General features: G+C 39.0%; 1 protein-coding gene across 17 annotated transcripts in view; it reads right to left on the reverse strand.

The window, feature by feature from the left end:
- Nucleotides 1–27764, reverse strand: part of SLMAP (sarcolemma associated protein) — a 165419-nt gene that overhangs the window by 48082 nt on the left and 89573 nt on the right. For 12 of the 17 annotated variants that reach the window (XM_084634213.1, XM_084634214.1, XM_084634223.1 and 9 more), the window contains exons 5-13: nt 24180–24216; nt 22137–22199; nt 15473–15568; nt 15060–15131; nt 12769–12909; nt 9149–9286; nt 8346–8514; nt 8209–8259; nt 7594–7644 (exon numbers count right to left, since the gene is read on the reverse strand). In XM_084634213.1, coding sequence (XP_084490339.1) covers nt 7594–7644; nt 8209–8259; nt 8346–8514; nt 9149–9286; nt 12769–12909; nt 15060–15131; nt 15473–15568; nt 22137–22199; nt 24180–24216 — 818 coding nt within the window. The remainder of the gene's footprint in view (nt 1–7593; nt 7645–8208; nt 8260–8345; nt 8515–9148; nt 9287–12768; nt 12910–15059; nt 15132–15472; nt 15569–22136; nt 22200–24179; nt 24217–27764) is intronic. The other 5 variants (XM_084634210.1, XM_084634211.1, XM_084634215.1 and 2 more) reach the window with 1 other exon arrangement.

Consider the following 27764-nt stretch of genomic DNA (forward strand, 5'->3'; position numbering starts at 1 on the left):
CACTAAGTCCACGACTGAAGACAATATAACCTTTTTAATAGCAGTATCTGATTTAGAAAACTGGTATGTATGGAAATCCATGTGGCAGCCTTACAAATATCCAGAATAGAAACATTCCTGAGCAATGCCGTAGATGTAGATAGAGATCTTATGGAATGGGCCAACACCCTAGGAAGAGTCCATATGTCTGTAAATTTATAGCAAATGTGATACAGACAGAAATCCACTTAGAGAGTCTCCGGGTGGAAACCTCCAAACCTTTGGAGCTAACTGCATCAGATATGAACAGTCTGGGTGGCTTCCTAAATTACTTACTTCTGTCCACATAAAAGGCTAATGCCCTCCTAAGCATTGAAGTGTGTAAAATGACATCCTCTCTAGAATTTGCGAAATAACCAGAAGGTGGATAACTTGGTTCAGGTAAAACTCAGATGACACCTTGGGTAAAAATTTTGGGCATGGATGTAATGAAACTTTGTCCTTGAAAAATACTGTAAAATGGAGGCTCTGCTGTTAGAGCCCCTATTTCTCCAACCCTATAAACAGAGGTGACGGTCTCCAGAAAGGCTGTCATAGGAGATAAATTAACAAGGGAAGACATAGTCATTGGCTCAAAGGGGGGAGAGCCCATAAAGGATCTAAGTACTAAATCAAATTCCCAAATAAGAGTAGGTTCCTTAACTTGGGGAAAAAAGATTCCCCAATCCTCTCAGAAACCTTACAGTTGTAGGATGGGAAGACTGAGAATACCTCAACCACTGCATGGAAGGCTGTTATAGCCACCAAGTGGACCCTGATAGAGCTCATGGATAATCCTATCTTTTTTAGCTCTAGGAGGTAATCAAGGTATGATTGAGAGGGAATAATCAACAGGTGGAACACTTCTCTGGATACACCTCAGGCTGATACTTTTTCTCTTGTAGAGGTAAGTATCTCATGGAATCTTTCCTACTCTTCAGTAATACCTGTTGTACCTCCCTATTGACTAGTCCCATGAATCATCAAGGAGCCAAGCTTTGAGATACAGTATCTTCAGGTTGGGATGAAGAGTGAGGCTGGCATCCTAGGAAAGGAGATGAGGAGCGGGCAGAAGGCTAATTGCCTGACCGATGGCTAGGTGAATTGGATAAAGATACCATATCTGTCTGGGCCACACTGGGACTATTAATACAATTCTGGCTTTGTCATGCTTTATCTTGTTTCTTACATTCAGAATCAGGGGCATGGGGGGAAAAACATATAGAAGACTTCTTGTTCATGGAACAAGGATGGCAGCTCCCAAAGAGAAAGGACCCAATCCCCTTTCTTGAGAAAAATGTTTGCATTTCTTGTTGGTCACAATGGCAAAGATCTATTTTTGGAACCCACTAAGTCAGAAAAATTTGACTGAAAATCAGAGGTTCCAACTCCCATTCATTGTCCTGTGAGAAATGCCTGCTGAGGTAGTCTTAACCTGTTCTGTTTCAGTAAGTTGCTGAAATAAGAATGCAATTGGCTATATACCAGTTCCAAAGCTTTAATGCTTCATCACAAAGGGAAGGGGGACCTTGCCCCTTCTTGTTGGTTGATACAGAACATGCAAACTATGTTGTTCATGAGGATTTTTATTGACTTGTTCTTGATTAAAGGCAGGAAGTGGATACAAGCATTCCTGACTGCCCTCAGCTCAAGAAACCTAATGTGCAGTTGTCTCTCTTGGGTAGACTCTTTGCCTTGGGTAGTGAGGGTCCTTAAGTGTGCCCCCAGCCCAGAGATGCATCTGCCATTATGGTGATAGAGGGAGGAGGCTGAACAAACCAAATCTCTGGTCAGACATTATCCGGGTTCGTCCACCAATTGAAAGTCTCTTACCTGATGAGGGACTGACACGAACCTGTTTAAGCTGTGTTCGTTCAGAGTAAAAAACAGTCCTGAACCAACCCTGGAAACACAGAAGGCAGAGCCTGGGAAGTGGCATCACAAAGGAAACCTGCCATGTATCTGAGTATTTGAAGACAACTTACTGATGTCTGTGGGCTGATATGAATCTTTGAGATGAGATTTACCAATGTTGAGAATCTGTTGGGGTGAGGGTGGAGGTGGGGAGTTAAACCCTGGCTGATACAGTGTCTAAGGAGGCTCCTATGTACTTTTTTTTCCCCTACGTTTCTTTTTTAATACCAGGCTCAAAAGGGGATTTCTTGATGTTGAACTGCAACGCTAGTTTGCAGAACAGGGATCTCATTATCTTTGTGGTATTGAAAACCTAGTTGTAAGGCCAGCCATTGAGTAGCCATCAAGGTATGGAAAAATGATTATCCCCAGATGTCAGAGGTCAGCTGTGACCACCACCTGCACGTTTGAGCACACACTTGGGGCAGATGAAAGAACAAGTGGGAGCACTCGATACTTCAGGTGTTCTACTGAAAAGCACAGGAATAGTTTGAGACATGGGTGAACTGTGATATGAAAATAGGCATCCTGAAGGTTGAGGGCCAAAAACTAATCCCCTGATTCTAGTGATGGAATTATGTCTAAGAGAGGCACTATCCTGAATTTCTGTGACTTGACAAAGTTGTTTGTCTTAGATTCAAAATCGATCTCGATTCTCTGTTCCTCTTTGGGTCCAGAAAAGAGTGGGCGCAAAACCCTTTTCCTCTGTGCTGAATAGTTCCTTGTACAGCAGCCATTGGCAGAAGTGAATCAACTTCTTGCTTTAAGAGATGCTTGTGAGAGGGGGTCCCTAAAGACGGATGGGGAAGGGGGCTGGATATAGGGGAGGGAGGTAAAATGGATAGCGAACCCTGATATAACCTCCAGCATGCAGTAGTCTGATCTGATTGTTTGTCCCATTTTCTTTCCGCACGGGAGAGAGCCTCCAAAGGGTTGAAAGTGAATAAAATATATATGCAGCTCGATGTTGTGGGATATTTCCAGGCTCTCGAGCAGACTATCATCTGACCATTAGTTTTGACAATGACAGCTCAGTAGCGGGTGCAGAGGAAGCAAGTGGTCTCTTACTCGGGAACCTTGACTTTTTCCTGGGTGGTTCATATGGTCTCTGGAATTCTGAGAATGAAGTGGAGTGGGATCTTTGAGCAGTTTGGGACCTTGGATCCAGCTACAGCATTGGCTGCATCTAACGAGTTCTGTAGCGATGCTCTAGCTAACTGACTTCGTAATAATAGCCTGAAACAGGTCATGCTGACCAGACGGCAAGCGCCCAATAAAGGTGGTGAATTTAGCATATTTGAGTGATTGTATTTCGCCATGAGAGTTTCACGGTCCTAAATTGAAGAGTGATGGATAAATAGGTCTTTCTGATGAATAGATCCAGGCACTTTTGGTCCTTATAATATGGTGCAGCTTTTGCATTATATTGTCTGCCACATTGGTTTACTGCCTCCACAGCCAGGGACTTCGGTGTTGGATGGGAGAACAAAAATTCAAAGTTTTAAGCCAGCACATAATATTTCCATTTACACATTGGCAGAATTATTGTAGGGGGTTGGATGGATTTAGTAGGATCCAACAGGGCCTTCTTAAGAGGCATGGCAACTCAGGTAGAGGGAGTTCTTTGGAGAATGTCCATGAGCTTATGTTGTGACTCCCTGACCATTCACTGGTGCTCGAACCAACTTGGGGAAACAGACCCATCTTTGGTGTAGCTCCCTACTCTTGTCAAAAAGTGTCAGGATGGAAATCCTTTTGTCTGAGGTGCCAGCAAACTGTGGATGGAAATATTCAAATCAGAGGGGAATTCCTCCTTTTCAAGAGGTGGACACTAGCACTCTCTGAAGATGTTGGAGAGTCAAGCAGCACTGGGGAAAGGTCAGACCTGAGCAACCATGCTTGTTTTGGTACTGATAACCTTTCAGTGCTGACTAACGAGGGAGACTCTGGTTCCCTCAAAACTATACCCCTTGAGAATCTGAACTCATGGAGTACTCATGGAGTACTAGGCGGGTTTGAAGAGCAGGACCCTGTTTTGTGGTCAGTACGGAGGCTCTATGCTGCTCTGGCAAGTCTACTCTGGTTTAAGTAGAGGGTACTAATGATGGTGTCTTCCCACTACCAAGGTTATCTTAGTGACCAATTTAAATGTAGACAGTACTGAATGAGTTGTGGGTACCATTCTCACAGAGGGGCAGGCTTCAACGATGCAGTGACTGGCTTGTGCGGCACTGAAGATCTCAGTACTGAGGCATGCTTGTTGTTCTTTTTCTCTAGTGAGCCTAGAGCCCTGGACACAGGATTGTATCGAGAGTATCTGGATCCTCAGCCATACCCAGAGTGGGATGAGAGGTCTCTGCCATGGTCTTGCTCTGCAGGGACCAAGGTCTATTTTAGATTAACTCCTTTTGTGGGGAATGACTCCCTTTTCTATGGGTCTTCTCCATGGACAGATCAAGATGAACATGCCAAAGTTGATAGAGCACTCAGCAACCAAAGTCCTGGGGGGGTCTCTTGATCTGGATCTGAGGCCGGATAGAAGGAGTGCTTCATCATTAAGAGACTCAGTTTTAGCTCCCAATTTTTCCTTGCTCGGTCTTTAAAAGCGGAGCAGATGGAATACTTTTGTGAGATACAGGACTCTCCCAAGCACCAGATACAATTGGAATGCCTGTCACTGATTGGGATAGCCTCCCAGCAAGAGATGCACTGCCTGAAGCCAGGAGAGCCTGGCAGAAACAGGGGCAACAGTATTCAGAAGGGGAATGTCCCCTTCCACAAAGGGGAAAGGGATTGAGAGAAAGTCCCCCTAAATTTCTAAATAAAACTAAAGAAAAAAAATAATAAAGAAGGGTAACTAAGCTAAATAGACTTAGAAAGTATGGCACATTAATGCTCCATCTCAGGCCAAGGTGGTTGACAAGGAACTGAGGGCAGCTCGCCCACACAGCCCTACTTGTCCTTTTGGAGAGGGACACAAAGAAGTGCAGGGTGTATGCACGGGGCGAACACGAACGATTATGTATTTAGATTAAATTTTGAACCTCAGATGACCACATACAAATTGGGAGTGCAAGGCTTCCCCATAGAGTTGAAAAAACCCACAGCCAACAAAAAAAACAATGATATATTTATTTATCTAAATATCATTTTAAAACCAATTTGACTCTTACATTTCAGGGCTTGGCTCATCATTTTGCAGTGCTTAGAGGTGGCGGTACAGTCACAACAATGGGGAGGGAATTTTCAAAATGAAAATACGGCTGTAAAACCACAAAAATTGGCGTATGCATTAACTGAAATGACTGAAAAATTTCTAGATTTGACAGTTCCTTTCAACTTTTTTGTTCTAAAATACATACATCTGTAATCTGGAAGTCCACAATTTAAAAAAATAAATAAAACATTTCAGCTTAGCTTTAAGCTACTCTTGTCCAAAGTAGTATATTACTTTCTGAAAAAAATCCTAACCCTCAATTTTCTTATGGTTTGGAAAGCATGAAGATTAAAAGTAGTCATGGTGCACCCAAGTGTTTTCTACAGGATACGTCACAATTTCACTAACTGAAAACATGACATTTCAGTTTTAAACCATTCTTTCACTTACAAAAAAGTGAACTCACTTTCTTATGGAAATTTTTTTTTAATCGCTTTCTAGAGATTAAAAACAACTCCACATCTGAAGAGCTTTCTTAAACAATTATTAAAATGTCATTAAGGTTAAAATTCCAAAGTTTTGAAACTCTGGACACTAAGATAGAATGCTACATCAGTAAAAAAAATAATCTACAGCCAATCCGGTGACTTGGCAGTAGGTCAGAGAAATACCATACACAAAAGACATTAGCACTAAGGAGTAAGAGACAATATGCATCATAGTTAAGTGTCTGGAATTCAGGATGGAGTTAGGAGAGATAACTGGTACTTAGGGGACTTTAGTATATAACTAAAGTTAATCACACTTTCACTTTCTTTAGGTATCAATCTAAGTTTTCCCCATGTGTGTTTTACACATTCTGAGATAGCTACAAACCTCACGTAAGAAGCCTCCGTTTATATAAAAATCTAATAAAGGATCAATGTATAGTATTTTAAAGTTTGCTTCAAAATGCATATGGCACTTATAAAGGCTGCAAACATTGGTCAATCAAACTCTCTACACAAGTGTTTTCTGCTGGACAATTCAGAGCATCATCAATCTCCATGGAGGCCATGCAATACAGTAAGCACGTTAACGGCAGTAAGAAATCTATTAGTGGAAAGAGAATGTCAATAAATATAAAAGAAGGAAATGGTAGAACTTCAGAACCCTGTCTGGAATAGCACTGGGGGCAAGGTTAAGCATGGTAAAGGGAGAATTCATGCTTGAAAGATGGAGACAAAAATATTGACAAAAATAAGTCTGCATGCTAAAAGTTATGACATACTTAATATGCAAGCAAAATGGAACTCCCAAAATTAAGCCCTATAGAAGAACTCATTCCGCTTGGAAAAAAATACTGTATTAGCAGTAACAACCTTTTTGACTCTATAGAAGTAGAATAAACATTTTTTAAAAGCATTGGATCTGAACTACTATGTGCCAGTTTATTAAATAAGATTAGTGATCAAAAGCAATAATGCTTCCAATCAATATTTAGTGTGGCAGATAAAAGAACATCTTCAGCATTCACCAAGCGAAGTTATTTTACAAGTCCTTTATTGCAAAAATATTTTTCCATTTTAGCACCATTTACAGTACATATTTTCATGAGACACAAAAAATTTAAATTATGATTATTTATTGCAAAACTTAAGTCTTTTCCAACATTTTATAATCTCAAGCACTCTATGCCCAGTTCTAGCCTCACACATGAGCACCACACTGTATGTGGTCAAAGCCTGGGGTTGATTACTACATATGGTGTGATAATGCACACTTTTTGACAGAAGGAAAAAGCAACCCCAGTCTTAAAAATATATAGGTAATTAAACCCCCAAAAAGTAAAGTTTAAAAAAGTATATTTAACTTAAAAGGACACAGGTCATAAAAAATCATTTTAAATTCCTTTGTGGAAAAAGGAGGTTACTGTATCTGTTTTATTAACATCTCCGATAAAAACTGCATTTTAAAAATCTTATTTAGTTTTTACTATTTATGCTGTGTATATACTTATACTTTTCACTCAAGGTAGACTTTGAAAACATTCACTTGCTTCTAATAGTCAGGCCTATTTACTTACCTCTTCTGACTTACTAGTTGAAGAGTATAATGTCTGGGTGGCAAGCAAGTACAAAAATGATTTTTGTCACTTTTTTTTTTTTTTGTCATTTTTGTACACTGATTTTTTAAAAGTAATGAAACTATTTCTGCTAATATAGTGGCAGGATCCTGACATCTTAGGCAGACTTCCTTTGAATTCAATGGGAGTCCATCTGAAGAAAGGTTAAGCTATTACTTTCTGGTTTGGCTCATTAGGTTTTGAAAAGCCTCATTACAAAACCTAGATTTGAAGTCTAACCAAAAAGACTGCCTTTTTAACAGGTGACAATCTACATATTTTTTGTTTTAAAAAAGTAACAGGAAATATTAAAAACAAAACCTTAGAGAATAAACACAATTTGTTCAAGTTTAAACAGCAACTATAAGAAAAAAGTTAGTCTTTATTTAGGATACACTACCTTTTTCTGCACTCCCATTAATTTTAGGTATGAAGTCATCAACTTGTATGCCTACAATTAAGAAAGGGTATTATTTCTGGATTCAAGCGAAGTATTTTATGTAGAGCACTGTGTAATGTAATTGGCTTTCCATACTGTCTCCTTATCCTAAGTATTGACGCAACAATCAAACCAAATAATCTATGTTAGGACACATGATACAATTTAATGATACTTTCTTGCACGACAGATCCTGTCACATATTGATCAAATGTGTCAAAAATTACCATCAAGTAAGTAAAAAAAAATATTTTTTTTTTAAAACAACATTTTCCTACACAAACATATTTGAGTTCACAAGCAAGCAATGGACAAAAGAAAAACTTGATGAATATTTTAAATAGCAGTGCCCTCTTCTGGTATTTTGTTACATTGATATTACTTTCAATTTTAACAGGTCAAATGCAACTATGATCAGTGATTAAGAGGAAACAACAGCCAAATGCATAATTTTAAATGCTTTTTTCTTACTGTCAGCAATATCTAGATCATAAGGATTGCTATAATATAATTAATGGGGTAAAAATTTAAAGATGAAATCCAGCTTTAAGCAAAGAACATTAATATCACACCTACCTAAGCTGTTGTGTTCTTTAAGAGTTTTCTCTTGCAGGTGTTCTAACCGTACTGTAAACAGAATTCCAAGAAAAAGATATTTCACAGATTAAAAGAAAAAAGATAAAATCAAAGTATTTTTTGACTAGATGACTGACCTTGTAAAGCAGTTAGCCGTTCATTGGTGAAATCATTATCTGCTTGCAAAGCTTCTATTTTTGCCTGAAGCTCTTGTTCTCGCTCTTCCATTTCATTTATTTTATGTTGCAATTCCTTTTTCTCTGCCTGACCCTTCTGTTGGATTTCCTCTTGTCTTCCTTCTGCCACCTGATCAAATGTGAGAAAAAATTAAGTTATAAGACAACGATGCACTAATTTGAATGTGAGTGAACATTCAGATGTGACTCCCTTTTTAGCCACTCTAATAAAGAAAGTTTAATACCCATCTGTAACCTTTTTCTACAAAGCCGTTTCCAGAAGTTAGTTCATGGAAAGCTTATTTATTTCATATAGATACAGTTTCTCCTGTATTTCCATTTCTTTAATGTAATTCCACAGCAATTTATTCCACAATTTGTCCTAAAAGCCACTGTCCATCAAGACACACCTTGTTTGGAACCATAACAAAAGATAAAACATCCCAGAACAATTTCTACATTTTATTTTCAATAATTTTATAGTAAAACAAAACAAACATCTCAGTTTTATGTGGACAACATAGGTGTCCAAAGAACTTTTTAGGACAGCTGAACTGCTTCAGTTTCTCATTTCACCAATCAAAATGCTTAGGTTCATGAAACAGGTCTGTATTGTCATTTACCAGCTTGAAAGAGAGCTGTGTCACTCCCTCTATGGTGGTAAAAAAAAGTTACCTTGAGAATGTTATTACTAGTTTTTACTTAGCAATGTTAGATTGCAAGGACTAACAATTGCAGAAGGTTAGATAAAGTTCTGTTCCTACCTTCAGTTTGTCAGAGAGGTCTTTAATTTCATTTACAGCTCCATTGTACTTGTTTGCTAATTCTCTTAATTCTTCCTGAGTCCGCTCATTCATTTCTTTCAGGTGAGTACATTCATCTTCAGTGTTACTTAAACTTCGCTATAAGGAAAAAATTAGTGCATGTGAAAACCAAAAAATAGCGACAGTTTATGAATATTGAAGTTTGATACTGAAGATTTCAATTTATGACAAGAAATATGATCTAAAAACCTCTTTGCTTCAAATGGTTAATAAAGGCCAAATGGATAGAACAAATGTTGGCAAAAATATTACCTATTTAAAAACACCTTTGTAACATTCAATTTAAATAAGAATAACCACACATTAAGTGGAGAAACAAGTTGTGTGTGTAAGAAAAAATGAGAGTAGGCTCTGGAGAAAAAATGGTTACTAACCTTCCATAACTGTTCTTCGAGATGTATTGTGGATATCCATTCCACACTAGCTGCGTGCATGCCACCTGCACTGTGGCTGGAAATTTTTCCTTTACTGGCATCCATTGGGCCAGCTCTAGCGCCCTTTGGAGTTGCGCACTTATGCACTGATATAAGAGGTGCCACTGGCCCCGCACCTTCTCAATTCCTTCTTGCTGGTAACTCCAACAGAGGGGTAGGATGGTGGGTCATAGAATGGACATGAGAAACATCTCAAAGAACAACAGTTACGAAAGGTTAGTAACTGTTTTTTTTCCCTCTGAGTGCTTGCTTATGTCCATTCCATGCTAGGTAACCCACAAGCAGTTCCCCAGGAAGTGGGCTCGGAGTTCATGGACATGCTGACTGCAACACTGCTCTCCCAAAACTGGCATTGTCCTGGGCTTGTTGGATGATGGCGCAGCATGAACTGAAGGTATGAAGAGACAACCAGGTCATGGCTCTGCAGATGTTGTGGATTGGTACCTGTGCAAGGAATGCTGCTGACGAAGCCTGGACTTTTGTGGAATGAGCAGTCATAGTAACTAGAGGCAGGACATTTGCCTGTTCATAGCAAGCCCAAATACAGGCAGTTATCCATACATGCTTCTTTAGGTTGACACAGGTAGCCTCTCATCTTTTCCACTACTGCCATGAAGAGTTGCATGGATTTGCAGAAGGGCTTAGTACTCTCAATATAAAAAGCAAGGATCTGTCTAAAGTCCAATGTACGAGTCGTCATTCCGCATAGCTTTTGTGAGGTTTTGGGAAGGAGACAGGTAGAAAAATGACCTGGTTGTGGTGGAATTGAGACACCTTCTTTTGCAGGAAGGCCAGATGAGGGTGCAGTTGGACCTTGTCCTTGAAGAACACCATGTAAAAATGGTTCTGACATAAGGACCTTGATCTCAGAGACCCTTCTGGCCAAGGCTATCGCCAGGAAGGTGACCTTGCAGGAGAGAAGTAGTAGGGAGCATGATGCTAATGATTTGAAGGGGGCCCTCCGTAAGCCTTGAAAGGACCAAGTTTAAGTCCCATGGGAGTAGATGAGAGTGCCAGACCCTGATGCTTTAGGTGGAGCAAACAGTCCAAGACAGACTAAAGAGAAGATTGGGATGGAGAGAGATCCTGTTCGAAGGCCCAGTAAATGGAACGTTTCCACTTGGCCAACTAGGTAGCCCTGGTGTAAGGCTTTATACTACCTAGCAAGACTTGTCCAACCTGTTCCAAGCAGGCCTGTTTTTCAGGGTTCAGCCATGCGGCACCCATGCAGTTAGGTGCAGAGAGGCGAGATTTGGGTGAAGCAACCGGCTTTGGTCTTGCGAAATCAAGTCCAGGCAGAGTGGCAGTGAGAGTGGAGTTGCCACTGAGAGGTCCAGAAGTATGCCGAACCAATGCTGCCATGGCCACACCAATGCTATCAGGACCACTCTTGCCTTGTCCCATTTGATATTTAGGAGAACCTTGTGAACCAAGGCAATCATTGTAAAGGAGTACAATAGGTGGCCTGCCCACGAGAGCAGGAAGGTGTCGGAGAAGGAGCCCGTACCGTGCCCAGGCAGCAAACAGAACTGATGGCATTTTCTGTTTTGCCCAGTGAACAGGTTCACATGCGGAGGCCCCCACCTTTGGAAGATGACATGGATGACCTCCGGGCAAGAAACCACTCGTGGTGAAAGGAGAAGGACCTGCTGAGGTGATCCGCCAACACGTTCTGGGCTCCTGGGAGGTGAGACACCTCAAGAGTAATTGAGTGTCTAACACAGATGTCCCATAGACCAAGGGCCTCCTGATGTAGGGCAGAGGATTGGGCCCCTCCTTGATTGTTGATATAGAACATGGCTGCTGTACTGTCTGTCAGGACTTGAACCACCTTGCTGAGAACTGGGGAATACTTGATATGCCAGGTGCAACGCCCTGAGCTCCCCGACACTTATGAGCAGGGAGAGTTTTTCCCAGTACAAGAGACTCTGAGTCCTGAGGTTATTGAAGTGGGCTCCTCAATCTAGATCTGACGCATCCAAGACTAAAAGACATCGAAGGCTGTGGAGCCACAAAGGGCACCCCCTTCATTACTGACCTGGACTTCTTTCACCAGCCCAGAGAGGTGAAGACTGGGGGAGGGATTGTAAGTACTGAGTTCAAGTGGTGTCTGTTCAGGGAGTATACTGACATTAGCCACATCTGAAGGGGCCTGAGGTGCAGCCTTGCATGTTGAACTGCCATATAAGCGACTATGTGACCCAGTAGCTTGAGGCACACTTGAGCTGTTGTGATTGGGTGGGTCAAGACTTTGGATATCAGATTTGCCATGGTCTGGAAGAAGGCCTCTGGCAGGAAGGCCCTGGATTGGGTTGAGTTGAGCACTGCCCCAATAAATTCTCTGAACTGGGAAAGAGTTGACTTCTGCTCATTTATCAGCAGACCCAGCACTCTGAAGATGGTTCGGACTGTGCACCGATGCTATCTTGAGCCTGCGACCAACCTTTGATCAGCCAGTCATCAAGGTACAGGTAGGCCTAAAATCACTGGGAAGTAAACTTGCCAGAGCAAGAAAGGGTTGTTCCAGCAACTGTCATGGGTGGTAAGAAGGAACTGAGATGGTGCACGGCTGGCCGGGCCCCTTATACCAGCGAATACACGCATGACTCCAGAGAGAGCTAGAGACAGCCCAACAGATAGCACAAAGGGAAAAATCTCTGGCACAGTGCACGCAGCAATAGCCCGAGTTGTCGTTACATTATTTTACCAAAAATCTGAAGCAGCATCTGAGCTTAGATTCCCCTAGTAACTACATCGCCAAGAAAGGGGTGAAATGCACATTTAATAACAAAAGCAATAATTAGCAAACTTGTCAAGAGAAGTAACAAAACAAAAAATAAGCGTATTTATATGTCAAGCCTTAAGTTTATTATAGTGCCATAACATTTCATGATACTTTCCACTGTTTTCATTACTGTGCATTAACTTCTTCCTTGTTGCTTAAAATACTGTATAACAGGCAAAACGCACATCTCCAGTACTCTCCAGTATACTGTTCCTAGAATACTAATACAACAAACATATACTGGTGCAGTGAAGGTGCTAGAATAGAGTAAAGGACTAGCAGTTGGGAATATTCAAATAGTGCTACAACATTGATTATAAAAATAAACAAAATCTAAATACCTCCACTTCGGATAGTTTTCTGACCACCTCAATTTTCTCCTGAAGGACCCGCCTCAGGGACTCTTTGGCTGTTGTCTCATAGTTGTGTTTGTCTTCCTGTAATGCTACCAATTCCTTTCGTATACTATCTTCTGTTTGACTCTGTAAGTAGAAGTTTAAGATAGCAGAGCTATATCTCAAAACACTACTCTATTGTAGGTTAACTTTTTGTTGAACATACAGTAGTTCTCTCTATTAAACTATCATTAAAGATCTACTTTGCCAAGAATAGAGGAACAATTTTGACAAATGTAACAAAATCTTAAGGGCAACAATATGTTCAGTGGCTTTTTGTACGGCTGGGTATAAACTGGTAAGAGACAGGCATTTGCTAGAATGTTTAGGGCAGCAGACTCGAGAACCACAATTCATTATTAAAGTAACAAAAATTAAAACAAAATCTACTCATTTCTATCAGTGCGCTACCAGTACAGCGTCAAGTTTAGCAGACCTAAACTTTGACATATTAGTATATGACAGAGGTCCCACTTGGAAGGTCTAATGTAGGTTCTTATCTTACAGGATTTTGTTTTTTCTCTTTTCTAAATACAATCCAGGCTGTCATAAGATAACAATGAAGAAAATAAATGGTACACAATGTACTGGCAAACTAACAGTAATCCAAAAAGAAAAGGAGTACTTGTGGCACCTTAGTGAGCTGTAGCTCACGAAAGCTTATGCTCAAATAAATTGGTTAGTCTCTAAGGTGCCACAAGTACTCCTTTTCTTTTTGTGAATACAGACTAACACGGCTGTAACTCTGAAACCTAACAGTAATCCAGCTATCGAAAGCATGCTTGCCATTCTGTCTCTAAAATCTCAGATGTCATATTCACAAAGAGAAAAGGAGTACTAGTGGCACCTTAGAGACTAACCAATTTATCTGAGCATAAGCTTTCGTGAGCTACAGCTCACTTCATTGGATGCAAAGAATTATTCAAGTTTACATTTGAAAAATTTGCATCCAGAGCGAAGAGGCCAACGAGCACTGATTGTTGTAGGAAAAAACCCTAAAAAATTTGACTACATATTTACATGTATATGCCTAATATAACACTATTCATGGTAATAAACGCTGAAAACTAAGTTTTAGCTAGGTTGAATGTCTTTTCCTGGCATATTTTTGGCTATGCACAAGGTCCCAGAAAATGTTGAATAAGAGGTAATATGAAAACTTTTGATTACAATTACCATTTCGTATAATTTAGGTTTGTCAAAAATTGCTTAAAGAAATGTTTTAGTGTGAAACTTTGTAAACCCCATTGTTGTGGCCACACAGGAAAACAGACAAGACACAAGGGTGTGGTTTAACTAAGCCACAATTTTTATCTGGAAAATATCTGGCAATGACCTGCACTTCACAGTTTATCAGTCTTTTTTTAATTGTTCCCAACATTTTGGTAAGCCTGCCATCAGCCTTCCCCTTTCCCTACTTGGCCTCTGCCTGTTGCTGGGACCTCCACCACCTCCCATATGAGGTTTAAGGGCCGGCAAGTAAAAAGGGGCCAGTTATCTTCCCGCTGTGCCAGATGATAGGACTGCCAACCCCCTTTTACTGCTGCCTTGAGGGAAGCCTTCCCCTAAGTCCACTTCCAGCTCCAGTTTATCAAGGAACCACACTGCCCCATTGAACAAGTACCTTCACTGGACGCCTGCCACCTGTTAAATTGTGACACTTTGATTTACCTCATTATCTACCCCAGTGATGCCTTAACCGGCTCCCAGTAACAAAAACAAAAACAAAAAAAACCAAAACATCCACTCTGCTTTGGCCAATCTGTCAGGGAAAAATTCTTTCCCAGCCCCAACAAAAAACAGCACATATGAAACCCAATCCTACCCTAATCTTATGCATGAATGGAGTATGCACTGCTTTTGTGGTGAGAGTCTTGGCTGGGAGGAGCAGGGTACAAATACACAACCGACATGCTGATCTGCATCCTCACCTGAGCCAGTCCCTGCTGGTTGCTCTTTGGTCCAGGAAACTGAGCCCCCCCAACACCCATTTCCTGTCTATTCCTTGAAATCCAAGGCAGTGGGGGCAATCTTAAAGGAGCCAGGACACTTTTCTCCTTACCAGCCAGCCAGCATCCCACCACACTGAAGCTTCAGTGAGCCCATTTGAAAGTTTGTGCTCCAACTGCACTGAAAGTTTGCTTTACAATAACTATTTAATTTTCAAAGCTTTCAGGAGGACACTGCCATTCAACTTTCCTAAATACTATATGATTAATCAGAAGTGAACTACCTACTTTTGAACAGGCTTGTAATTGGTTTCCCATGACTTCTAACCTTGATAGTAGTCTGTCTTCATCTATTAAAGCCTGTTGGAAAATATAATAAATTTAAACTAACAGAATAAAACAAAATGTTTATATGGTTTTTGCATTTCACAGGAAAAGTCTAAACATTAAATATCTGAAAAGGGTAAATATCACTTCCTTAAGAGACATTCACTTTAGAAACAATTAATAGTACTGGTTAGTTCTAAGATAAACATATGTGTGCACTTAGTCTATTAGCAGTAATGTCTCTTTATCAGTTAAGCGAGATAACCAACCTTCAATTTTTACTCATTTATTATAATAAATTGAAAGTTACAGTTTATAGCCCACTGTATATTAAGTTCTTAGGCCTGTACATTAAAGAGAAATCTTGCAGATACCTGCCAACTAGTATCTGAAGCCTCCTGTGTGACAGCAAGCAGTCGCTGAAGGGTGGCCAACTTCTGTTCCAACATTTGTTCCCGATGTAAGGCTTCCTACGATGAAAATATAAATGCAAGCAGGTCAGTTCATACTAACTATTGGAAAAAACAGAAGCAATGCAATGTATAACAAAATACTACTAAACTGAAAAAAGGGGGAGGCAGGGAAGATTGGAAGATTTTAACTCATATGTTCAATCATTTTAAGTTATAGCAATGCATTAGCAAATTTAAATTCATTTTTATTTATACATATTCCTGTAATTGTTTAAGTGAGCTTAGATTCTTAAAGCCATCCTTTTCATACCAGTTCCAGATGCACCGAATGTACCTGTCCTTTAGCGTAAGAATATTTTGACGAAGTCTCAATAGCAACTTATTGGTGGGTTCTCTATTTGTAAAGGCTGGGGATAAAGCCCTATTAAAAGTGATTTTGTGAGATTATGCTGGAAATAAAGGACTAGAACTTCATTTCACCTTTCAAAAGTTAGATTTTACAGAAAGTTACTATATTCTAAAGTACATGCTTTAGGAAAAAGTTACATTATATTAATCAATAACATGGATCAGCTTCCATTCCATCCTGTACATATTAGAAGAGTAATGACATCATGACACTTTGCTTCTTATAACTACAGATGAATAAAGAGAGAAACTCAATTTTTATACTGTGTAGAAGCTAGTTTAATGGTAAACAAAAATTAACTTAGTGGTGACACCAGGAAAAGACTGCTTATGTTCACATTATGCATTTGATGTAAATTTGTTTGGAGAATTGACTACAAAAAGGAACAGTTTTTCCAAGACTTTCAGTGTACCTTATGGACTAATTTTTATAAAACTGTTTTAAGATATAAATATTCTTAAATATAATTAGACACAATGCAAAAAATTGTCTGATATATTCACTGCTCCCCATCAAAAAATAGGCCAGCAAATACTGATTTTTAAAAGGCAATATTATTACCTTCTACTTGCGAGCTACTATTAACTTAGCAGTAAGTAATATTTAAAATACATAATAAATCTGTAATTACATCTGACAAAAATAAGAGCGTAATAATACATATATTGATGTGCATGCAACGTGTGAAGAATGACAATACATATAATGAAGTCAAGAGCAAGTTTTTCATGGAACCTGGTAGTATTTTAAATATGAAGTATTATATAGGAGATTCTAACTATCTTTTCTGTTAAATTACGTGAAAATGCCAAACTAAAAAAAAAAAAGGCAGGCTATGTTTTTTCTTTCCACAGATGGAAGGATCATTTTGAGTTCACGACGGGCTTGCCTATATGGCAAGTTACTGTGCTGCAAACCAGGGCTGAATCTACAGAACACCAGCTTGCCGCACAGTAACATCCCATGTGGACACTGCTACAATCCAGGAAAAGTTCTTGAGTACAGCTTAGCATACTGCTATTTCAGAATATAGTACGCTGAGCCACAGTCCCAGACTAGGACTTTCACTTCAGCTTTTATTTAAGAGTAAGTATCTAGCCTTAGCTTATCTTTAAAATATCAACTGCCTGAAACAATAGCTCTGAGGTATGACCTGCCCCACTCATCTCTGGATGCTAACTGAAGCATGGTAACAGTTTAAATGTCAACATTAACTATTTTACTGCTGAGTACTTTATAGCAGGAACAGTCAGTGGTGTGCTTATCCATCACTGTTCAATGCAATGACCGTTATTGGACTATGGCAACAGGACAGCTAATTGCTGGGTGAAAAATTAGAAAGTAAAGTTCTCCCCATCCCTGCAAATCACTCCTGCACCTGCCCACATGGTGCAAGGAAAGAGAAGCAGCATTTAATGTCATCACTAGTGACAAAACCTTCAACCACTTCCTGAAAGCCCAAACTCCCAGACTCCCTCCCATACTTTTACAGGTACCAAATGCCCCAATTTTTCATTATCCCATTTGTTAAAACTTCCTGTTCAAATCTATTTGCCCTTCTCTAAAACCCAAAATAGTACTAACTTCATTGTAGAGGTTATGTCAATATTTAAAAAAAAAAAAAAACAGTGGGAGAATGAAAATATCAAAATGAGGGAAGGGCAGCATAAGTATTTTAATATTAAAATAAATGTAACACCATCATGATCATTAATTTTCATAATTCACAACCTCAACTTTTTACATATAACATCTGCCTCAGAATTTTCAGCTTTCTACAGAACTTAACACTAGAGAGCTATAGAAACCTTATCGCATAATTTAGATCCAGCTTGTTATTGTGCATACTACATAGGCCCTTATTTTTAACACTTACTCCTGGATTCTGTGCCACTGGAATTCTGTGCCATTACACAATGCAGAATTTTCCAGGAACTTATGTTGTGCGTGCAGAATTTCCCTCCTCCCCCCCCCCCCCGTCCCCTTACAGAAACGGGCTGCAGAGCTGCTGACCACTACTAGGGGCCTCTGGACCCAGCAGAGCCCAGCTTGCAAGTAGAAGACACTGCCAGGGGATGAGGGAGTAGAAGCTGGAGGGTTCCTGGCAGCTGCAGTTCCCAGTGCACCCTGAAGGAAGGAGGCAGCATGCAGCAAACTCCCTGCAATCCCGGGACCCAGCATCAGTCTGTTTCTCCCTCCGGATTCCTGGGCTCTAGAGGGAAGAGGGTGGGAGCCTCTGGGCCAGGGGAAGCCCCCATGACAGGGCTCGGGGGTAGGGAGTGTGAGTGTCTGGGCCAGGGGGGCCCTGCAGCTGGGCTCTTGTGGGGAGGGAGGGAGGGAAGAAGAGTGTCTGGGCCATGGGGAGCCCCACGGCTGGGCTTGGGGGGGGGGAGGGGGGTAAAGAAGCAGGAACTGCTCCTGGGGGGAATTTGAGTGTGTCTGTGTCTGTATTATTACAGACATACTTGCTGACAGGTATTCTGAAATTAAATTAAATTATTTTGGTAAACTGGCGTGATTATATAGTGTTATTTTGACAAATAGAATTTGCAGAATTTTAAAATATCATGTGCAGAATTTTTAAATTTTTTGGTGCAGAATTCCCCCAGGAGTAAACACTCTCAGAACACTTATACACTGAAATGTACAATCAGGATCATCTTTAACAGGCAACACACTCTTTAAAGTATATCTACAGAGTGTAGTTTAACCTTTTATTAAACACTGCCTCTAAGAGACAAGTTTTTGTCAGTCCTCTGAATCAATTTACAACCATATATACCATGTAAAAACAAACATTGATTCAATTATATGTATAGAGTGGGCACAGCTTTTTTACATGTACACAGTAACATGCATGCACAAAGGACCAGCTAAAATGTCCAATTGGTCATTTCCACACTCAATTACAATAACTCCACACAAACTGTCCATGCACATTTTCATGTGAATAATTTTTAAAATCTGGACTTCTTATACAATGCTACACTCTTCTACTGAACAATATTATAGTGAACTTTCTAGCCACGGTTACTTTTGCTTTATTCAAAAGAAATTAAAGCAGTATGTTATGAACATTAATGGAGGTGTACAATATGTTGCCATATTGAAACTTTCATAACCTATTCTGTCCTTCATTAATTCATAAAGGATTTCTTAGTTATAGTAAATATTTGTATAATTTAAATATTTGTATAATTTGCATATGTAAAATGGAAGTCTGCTTTCAGGAGTAAAATGGGAAGTACAGTACTGTGCTTTTACCATCTAATTAGATTATAAGATCTTTGGGGGCAGGCACTGTTTTTGTTACGGATACATACAATGCCTTGCAGAATGGGTCCCCATCTCTGGGACCTCTAGGCACTATCATCATATAAATAGAGCTTCCATTATTATATGAGTAATCCTCCTACTGTACCTATTAGAACTGGTTCCCTTAAATGAACATTATGCCATCTTGAACTTGCATTTCACTAGCAAATAAAGGGCTCAATCAGGAAACAGGGCCCCACTCTGATAGGCCCTGTACATACACAACAAAAAAAGTCAGTCCCTGCTTCAAAGAGATTACAGTCTAAACAGTTCAAAATTACCATGTGTAAACTAAAAACAAAAATGGCAGAAATGTAATTGAAGGTAAAGAGAATTGTCAGAAGGGATGATTTACACGTTATTTTCAAAGAAACATTTATTTCTACAATCCCTCTTTAAAAAGGGTTATTTGGATACTATGTATGCTCTGTCTTGTGACCCATCCACAGGTCCCTCAGTAAAGGTGACCATCAGTTTCAGAGTGAATAACTTCACTTGTATATTCCCAGTCATGTCACATCCTACTCAGTAAACATAGGTAAATATAGGTGTTCTGCAATTCAGTGACATTAAAATCTAGTTACATTTAGCAAGGCAGAAGGAGGAAAGTAGCGTAAATTATGTTAACTGAGCACCAGAAAAAAGTACTGGTTTTATAAATGGTTACCAAAACAGAAAATAAATGAATTATGTAACAGAGTCAAAAGCCTGAGCAGGCTCTCACACCAGAGTAAACAAGGAATAACTGCTGAAATCAGTTACGCCTATGTGAAATCAGTGTAAGTGAGAACAAAGCCTTGTGTGTCTTGAATAAACAAGTTTACAGTAGGCACCTTGTCCAATTCTAATACAAGTTAGCTACTCCATTAATTAAGCTTAAGTGAGAAACTAATTTCTAAACAAATAGTTTTAAAAGTTCTCCTTCAAGCCACTAGATGATGCAGTTTACCCTTCTCTATTCAGAGAGGCTTGGAGCCACATGTATCAGATCTTGAAGAGTACCAGAAATTTGGAGGTTACTTCTGGCAAGAAGAAAGCTCTAGTCTCAGATTCTCAAAGCATGCTATCTGCAAGAAAATGTATATAAATATCAGTGTGTACACATTTATAGTACACACAGATCATGCTCAATATAATCAATAAATGAAATAAATTACCAATATCTGCAATTCAGCTACCTTTCTGAAAAAGTTAATTGCCATAAGCAGGGTTATTTCCCAAGAAAGAAATCTAAATCACAAGATTTTCAGAGATCAAAGACTTATTCTGTAAAAATCTTTACATAATCTGATGGATGATCTTATAGGGGAGTGAGCAGTATTTTATCGGATGATCTTAAGTCTTGCACACATGCTCAGAGTCTAACTGGTTGCCATATGTGGGGTCGGGAAGGAATTTCCCCCAGGTCAGATTGATAGAGACACCTTGCAGGTTTGAATTAGAGTAAATGGTGGAGTCTCTAACTTGAAGTCTTTAAATCATGATTTGAGGACTTCAGTAACTCAAGCCAGAGGTTAGGGGTCTATGACATGAGTGCATAGGTGAAATTCTGTGGCCTGCAATGTGCAGCAGGTCAGACTAAATGATCACAATGGTCCCTTCTGACCTTGAAGTGTGTAAGTCTAAGGTGTTTTATTCCTAACATGCTACTAGATTAAACCATTTCTAAACCTTTTCTATTTTTAGAGAACTGCAAGATTTACTAGGTGAAGCCTAAAACAGAATATGTAAAGATTTAGAAATAAGATTGTCTATTGCACTGCAAGCCAGGTGATATCAGTCCAAATTATAGGTCAAAGTCACTTCTGCTTACTCCTGGCACTTTCCCATCAAATCAGTTTGATACAGAGAAATCCACATTCCCTTCTAATAGAGGAATGCAACAAAGCACATATTTGCCTTTTACCTCAGAGTAGCTTTATGATTACCAGAACTATTTGGCACTAACAGCAAGAAGGTAGCAAGATGCTTTTGCATGCCTTAGAGGAACTTTGGGAAGCATTTCTAAAAATACACACAGTTCCACAAATCCAGCTATTATTATCGACCGCACAGATCACGATTCACAGTTCAGAACATAAATGTTACTTCCTAGTTCCAGAATCAAAAGGAAATATGCCATACATGCAAGCTAATCCAACATCCCTTTCCCTTCAGCTTTTCCAAAAGCTAGAATTTTCTTTAACATACCTCTTCCTCTCAGAGGAATTATAATTCTTCCTACAACCAACCAATCTACACATAACCTACATTTATTCTACATTTTGTAGAAAGGAGAACAAAAATAAAGATAAAAATCTATTTAAAAGAAAAAATGGTGGTTAAGTGATAGATAAAAAATTATTTCTTTAAAAATCCAGATATGTTAATGCATTTTAGTATTTCCCATTCATATTCTCCTATGAATTTTTTCTGGTTATACTACTAAAAAGCTTCACAGACAGCCCTTTAATAATTTTCGAGTTAAAATGATTCCAAAGAAGAATTATAAATACAAGAAGGTTGGAACCTATTCTCAATTCTAAGAAAAGTGAGGGAGTACCAGATTTATGTTTATACAGATGCATATGAAACCACTATCAAGTCTGCAGGGATGTGCATATATAGAATTCTATACTTATGCAAGCCAAATAATTTATCTGTAAAAATATTCATAAAAGAAATGAGGATACCATATAAGGGCAATTACCATATATTTTATGCTGTTTTCAACAGAAAAGGCAGTTTATAAACACTAACAGTTAAGAATTAACTGAATCATACTTTGAACATACACAGGTGTACACATACACATGAAAGATTTACATTCTAACCAAAGATTAACTACTTGGTTGTGTTATTTGCATAAACTATCAAATTAATGAGTAAAAAAGGAATGTCTTCATAGAAAACCAATTTTACCTGTAGATACTGAGAAAGCTGAAACAGTTCCTGAGAGTACATACTGGGAGTGTTAGCAGCAACCTATGAAATAAGAAAATATTATCAAAATCATGTTGGGTATTCTACATCAAATTCAGACAATTCAAAGTGTATCTGTAAATATTTAAGAAAGATCACTGCCTACCAGTTCTTTTTCCTCTTAGCACCTTTACTATTCTACCATTACTGTATTGTTGTTTATTGTTTGTATTACAGTACTACCTACAAGCCCCAAACAGGACTGAGGCCCAACTGCACTAGGCTCTGCACAGATACTGAAAAAAATCACTGCCCTGAAGAGTTTACCATCTAAATTAAAACACACACAGACAAATGCTTGGAAGGCAACAGATGCACAGCAGTGAAACTACTTGCACAAGATCATACAGCAGGTCAGGGGTAGTGCTGGGTACTAAACCCAGGTCTCCCAACTCCTAGTCCAGCGCCCTAACCACTTGGCCATGCTACCTGTGATATATTCTATTCTAAACAAAGCATCAGTCTGCACAAGGTTCTTCCACCACACAGAAAAAGTGCAAGGCACATATCTGCAGTATGATTTTTGAAAAGTTCTATCTAAATAGTAGCTGACTGCTCTTAATATCATCTGATGTCCCCCCAGCATGGCTGAATGGTCATGGAAATAAATCAACAACGGACTGATTCAAATGAAGAGTTAAAACCAATTCAGTCAAAAATTTTGGGTGAGGCTTCATTACTACCTATGTTTTGCAACATACCAAGGACCCCAAAATTTTCCCTAGTGCTTTGCTGGATAATGACTCTTGCATAAGGAGGCTTTAGAGTCTGGCTTGGGCCAACTTAGAGAAAGACCTACAAAACAGCAGAAAGTCATTCTCCTAATCATGCTCGACTCTCTCCAGACCCACCAAGAGCAGAAAACTCATGGGAACAAGAGATGCGCCTTTGCTTCAATACCTGATCTGCCATCAGATTTGGAACGGGTGGAGAGATCTCAACTAAGTTGGGGCTTTTGTTTTGTTGGGAAATATCTAATACATACTTAAAACAGGAATAATAATAATAATTAAAAAAAAACACTGCCAGACACAGACAAAAGAGAAAAGGAACAGGTTCATAAAGACAGTTTGTCAGGCAGAGGAATAGATATCAGATTATTTATAGCCTTGGCTCAGGGCAGGTAGGGGCTTGAGGTATACATGTGCATCCCCCAAAGGGTCAACCAACTCAATATAACAGTCAATAAATGCTGTTCTTGTCACTTCACTGTTCCTAATCTAATCTAATAATCTCTTATCCACTGAGTAAAGGGCTCCATAACCATTTTTTAAATAGTATGGGTTACCACTGCCTTATTTTTTAAAAATTTACAATTGTAGAAAGAAAAGGAGTACTTGTGGCACCTTAGAGACTAAAATTTGAGCATAAGCTTTTGTGTAGCTCACGAAAGTTTATGCTCAAATAAATTTGTTGGTCTCTAAGTTGCCACAAGTACTCCTTTTCTTTTTGCAGATACAGACTAACATGGCTGCTACTCTGAAAACCTACAACTGTAGATGTCACAGTAGTTGAGGTGGGATAGAACGTTCAGTCCTCCTCAAAACTCATTGTCTCACACTCCAAACCATAGAGCATTCTGCAGCAAAAGCCATCTTTCATACCAGTCATTTTGCTCATGTCACTCCCCTTTTTGAATCTCTCATTGTCTCTGTCCTATTTCATCAAATTCAAGCTTCTTGTTACCATCTTTGATGCTCTATAATTCTGCCAGTCTTGATTTACCTAAGCATGTAGTGCTTCATGTTATTTTGCCAACATTTCCACTCCGACCACCAGTGGAAAAAGTAGAGTATTCCCATACCATAAAAACTCAGCCTGCCATGCATATACTTGTGATACTGAACGAATGAATAACATTTAATTTTTTTAAACAGTAATATTAAACCATTAAAATAATCCAATGCAAGGCACACCTATAAGTAGTTAGGTTTTTCCTATTCTTTCAACTTTTTAATTAAAGACCGAGTACAAATGACTTACCTTGTCAACAGGACTTGGTAATGGAGCATGGATGACACTGAAAAAATAATTAAAACACCTTATAATCTGTTCCGTAACAGAATTATGCAAGTAAACATCAAGTACGGAACAGCAGTTCAAAAATCCACAGAACTATCAGTATTCCTGTAAATGTTTAACTTAGGACATTCTTCATTTTTAAATTCATTCTTAGAGAAAAGTCACAGAAGTTAAAAACACTGTTTTTACATCTTATGCTCACTACCATTTTGTGAAATCATACTTTGATGTAGATTTTTCAAATTTAGTTTTTAGTTCTAATCTAAAAATTAAACAAACAAGTGAGCCACTTTCTAAAACCTCGATCACTATTTTTATATCATATAATTAGATAAAATTTTATATGTTTTTGAAAATAAAGAAGATTTGTTAAGGTTCAAATGCAACTTACATGTGGAAATGAGTAACATGCACAAAAACATGCACTTACAGGCACTAGATAAATCACCCTAATATACAACTTTACTGATGAAGAAAGAAAATGTTATACAAAAAGTTGAATGAACTAATCTTGTCCAAGGAAATAGCTACTTTTGTACAATTACACATTTGAACAACAAGACCAATTTACATAACTTCCGAATTTTAACAGTGTTGTTGTAGCCTGATTGGTCCCAGGATATTAGGGACACAAGGTGGGTGAGGTAATATCTTTTATTGGATCTGCTTATGTTGGTGAAAGAGAAAAGCTTTTCAGTTGAGGCAGAGCTCTTCTTCAGGTCTGGGAAAGGTACTCAGCATCACTGCTAATACAAGGTGAAAGGGATTGTTTAGCATAAGTAATTAACACATTTCAAGGGACCATTCAAGGTGAAGTGGCCTGGTAAGGAAAGGAAGTGGGGGAGAGCAGGTGGGCAAAGGTAGTTGTTAGTGGGTTACTGATTGTTATAATAAACCATAAATCCAGTCTCTCTATTCAATCCATGATTTTTAGTGTCTAGTAAAGTTACGAATTTCAGCTCCCAGGCATGTCCCCATCCTTAATTAATTAATAAATAAATAAATTTAAAAAAAATCTTTCCTGAGCCCTCCTCTTCTGGCCTTCAAACAACCCACCCAAACTCTCAAAGCTCATCATCAGAAGCAAGCTCCCCACAGACTAGGACACACCTACTCAAAGCAGCACCAGACCCTGTCAGAACAACAGATATATCAACACCCGACAACACACCTTTCAAGATCCCTGGGTCCGATACATGTCTATCACATGTGGTCTACCTCATCCAGTGCACTAAATGCCCCAATAGCAACTATGTGGGCGAAACAAGACAATCACTATGTTCTTGAATGAACTCACACAGGAAAACGATAAGACAAAGACACCACCACATCATCTATGGGTGAACACCTTTCACAAAGCATTCATTTGATATCTGACTTATCAGTCCTCATCCTCAAAGGAAACCTACACAATACTTTGAAAAGAAGAGCCTGGGAGCTTAATTCCCTAACTTTGCTAGACATTAAAAATCATGGACTGACTAGAGACACTGGATTTATGGTTTATTACAATCATCTGTAACCAACTAACAAACCCCTCCCAGCTCTCCCCGCACAAGACTGGAAGGGTGAAAAAGGGCCACTTCACTTTGAATGGTCCCTTGAAATGTGTTAGCTACTTATGTTAATCAATCTGTTCTACCTCATATTTAGCAGCGCCACTCTGAGGGCAAATTTATACTTAAAATGCTGCATCAGCGCAGCTGCACCAATGCAACTGCACTGCCCCTGCAGCACTAACAAAGACACCGTAAGCTGACAGGAGAGCACTCTCCTGTCAGTGTAGTTAATCCACCTCCATGAGAGGCAGTAGCTATATTGGCTACACAGTGCTGGGGGAGGGGGTAGTTCAGTATAACTAAGTCACTAAGGGGTATGGGTTTTTCACTCTCCTGTCAGTATAGTTATAGTGATGCAAGCCTGTGGCATAGACCCAGGCTTGGTCTACAGAACAGACTTACATCAGTATAACTATGTCACTCAGGGATGTGTAAACTCCACACCCAAGTGTTGCAGTTACACTGACCAAACTCCTGGTATAGACAGCGTGATGTTGACAGGAGGGCTTCTCCTGTCAACATAGCTTCCACCTCTCTGGGAGGTAGAATACCCACTCTGACGGGAGAAGCTCTCGCATCAACATAGGTAATGTCTTCACTCAGCGCTACAGTGGCACATCTGTGTCACTGCAGCACTATATCCGTAGTATATACAAAACAAGCCCTTAGTTTCCCAGACCTGAAGAAGAGCTCTATGTAAACTCAAAAGCTCCTCTCTCTCACCAACAGAAGCTGGTCCAATGAAAGGTATTACCTCACCCATCTGGTCTCTCTAATTTTAACTAGTAATGACAGTTTAGATTCCCATATTCTGATACAGAAGTTGAGATTTAGAAACCAAATCACACTAAAATAGAAATAATTTCCTATACTAAGTAATGCTGACTTAATTGAATCACTTCAGAATAGCATGTTAAACCAAGTTTCAAAAAAGTACATTGTTTTCATTCATTAGAAAACAATGATTTAATAGGATGAAATTCAATTTGATGTTTAATTCACAGTATAGTAGTAAATATCCAAGAAGTACCATATAAAAAGATTTAATACGAAAGTTCAAAAACCTATGTTTTATAAAATACAATAGTGATTTTGCACCATGATTAAATTCGGATCATGTATTTTTACTTGATACTAAAAAGTTCGCTAAAACAGAAATTTTAAAAGCATGTCTTTTGTGCATGAAAGGAATAATTTTATTTCATCACCTTATCAAATTAAAAATAAAACATGGCATCTGAAAAACAATTATAGAAGCAATTACAAGTAGAGCTGGTTGGAAATTTTCCAACAAAACAATTCCTTCAGAAAACGCTAATTCACTGTAGTGAAATGTTTTGCTGAATTACAGATTGACAAAAAAAATTTCTGAAACACAGACACGTTTCCTATTGGAAACCACCACATATCACCAATTTGCCACAAAATTTCAGTAAATTGCAACAAAAACAAAATGTGTGAATTCTGAAATCCATTAATTTTGTTTTAAAATGTTTTTCATTTATTTGTTATGGGTCTTCACATAGCTTCCATCAGTGCTGTATTCAGGGTATTTGATTTATATTACAAGAGGTGATATTTCCCATTTATGGGGAGCCAAGACCCATTATTCCTGTCACAACAACTTTACAGGACAGCAACAGGAAAACTATCAGAAAACTGAAATCTAAGGCTACAGCTGCCAGTTACCAACCACCACCCCCTCAAACTGCAGGTAATTTTTTTTAATTAAAGGAAAAACAGTCTGGTTCAACCCCTCTTTCACTGCCAGGGCCATTCACCAAAGTTACTACAGCCCCAGAATGGTACCTTAAATCACCTTAGCTTGGCTAAGAAGCAGAGAGAGAAAAGCTGGTTGAGAATAATATTTAGTTGGGGATTGGTCCAGCTTTGAGCAGGGGGTTGGACTAGATGACCTCCTCAGGTCCCTTTCAACCCTGATATTCTATGGTTCTATGATTCTATGAATAAGCAATTATGCAGTTCC

Source organism: Lepidochelys olivacea (genome assembly GCF_965140295.1).
Source record: "Lepidochelys olivacea isolate rLepOli2 genome assembly, chromosome: 7".
Classification (NCBI taxonomy): Eukaryota; Metazoa; Chordata; order Testudines; family Cheloniidae; genus Lepidochelys; species Lepidochelys olivacea.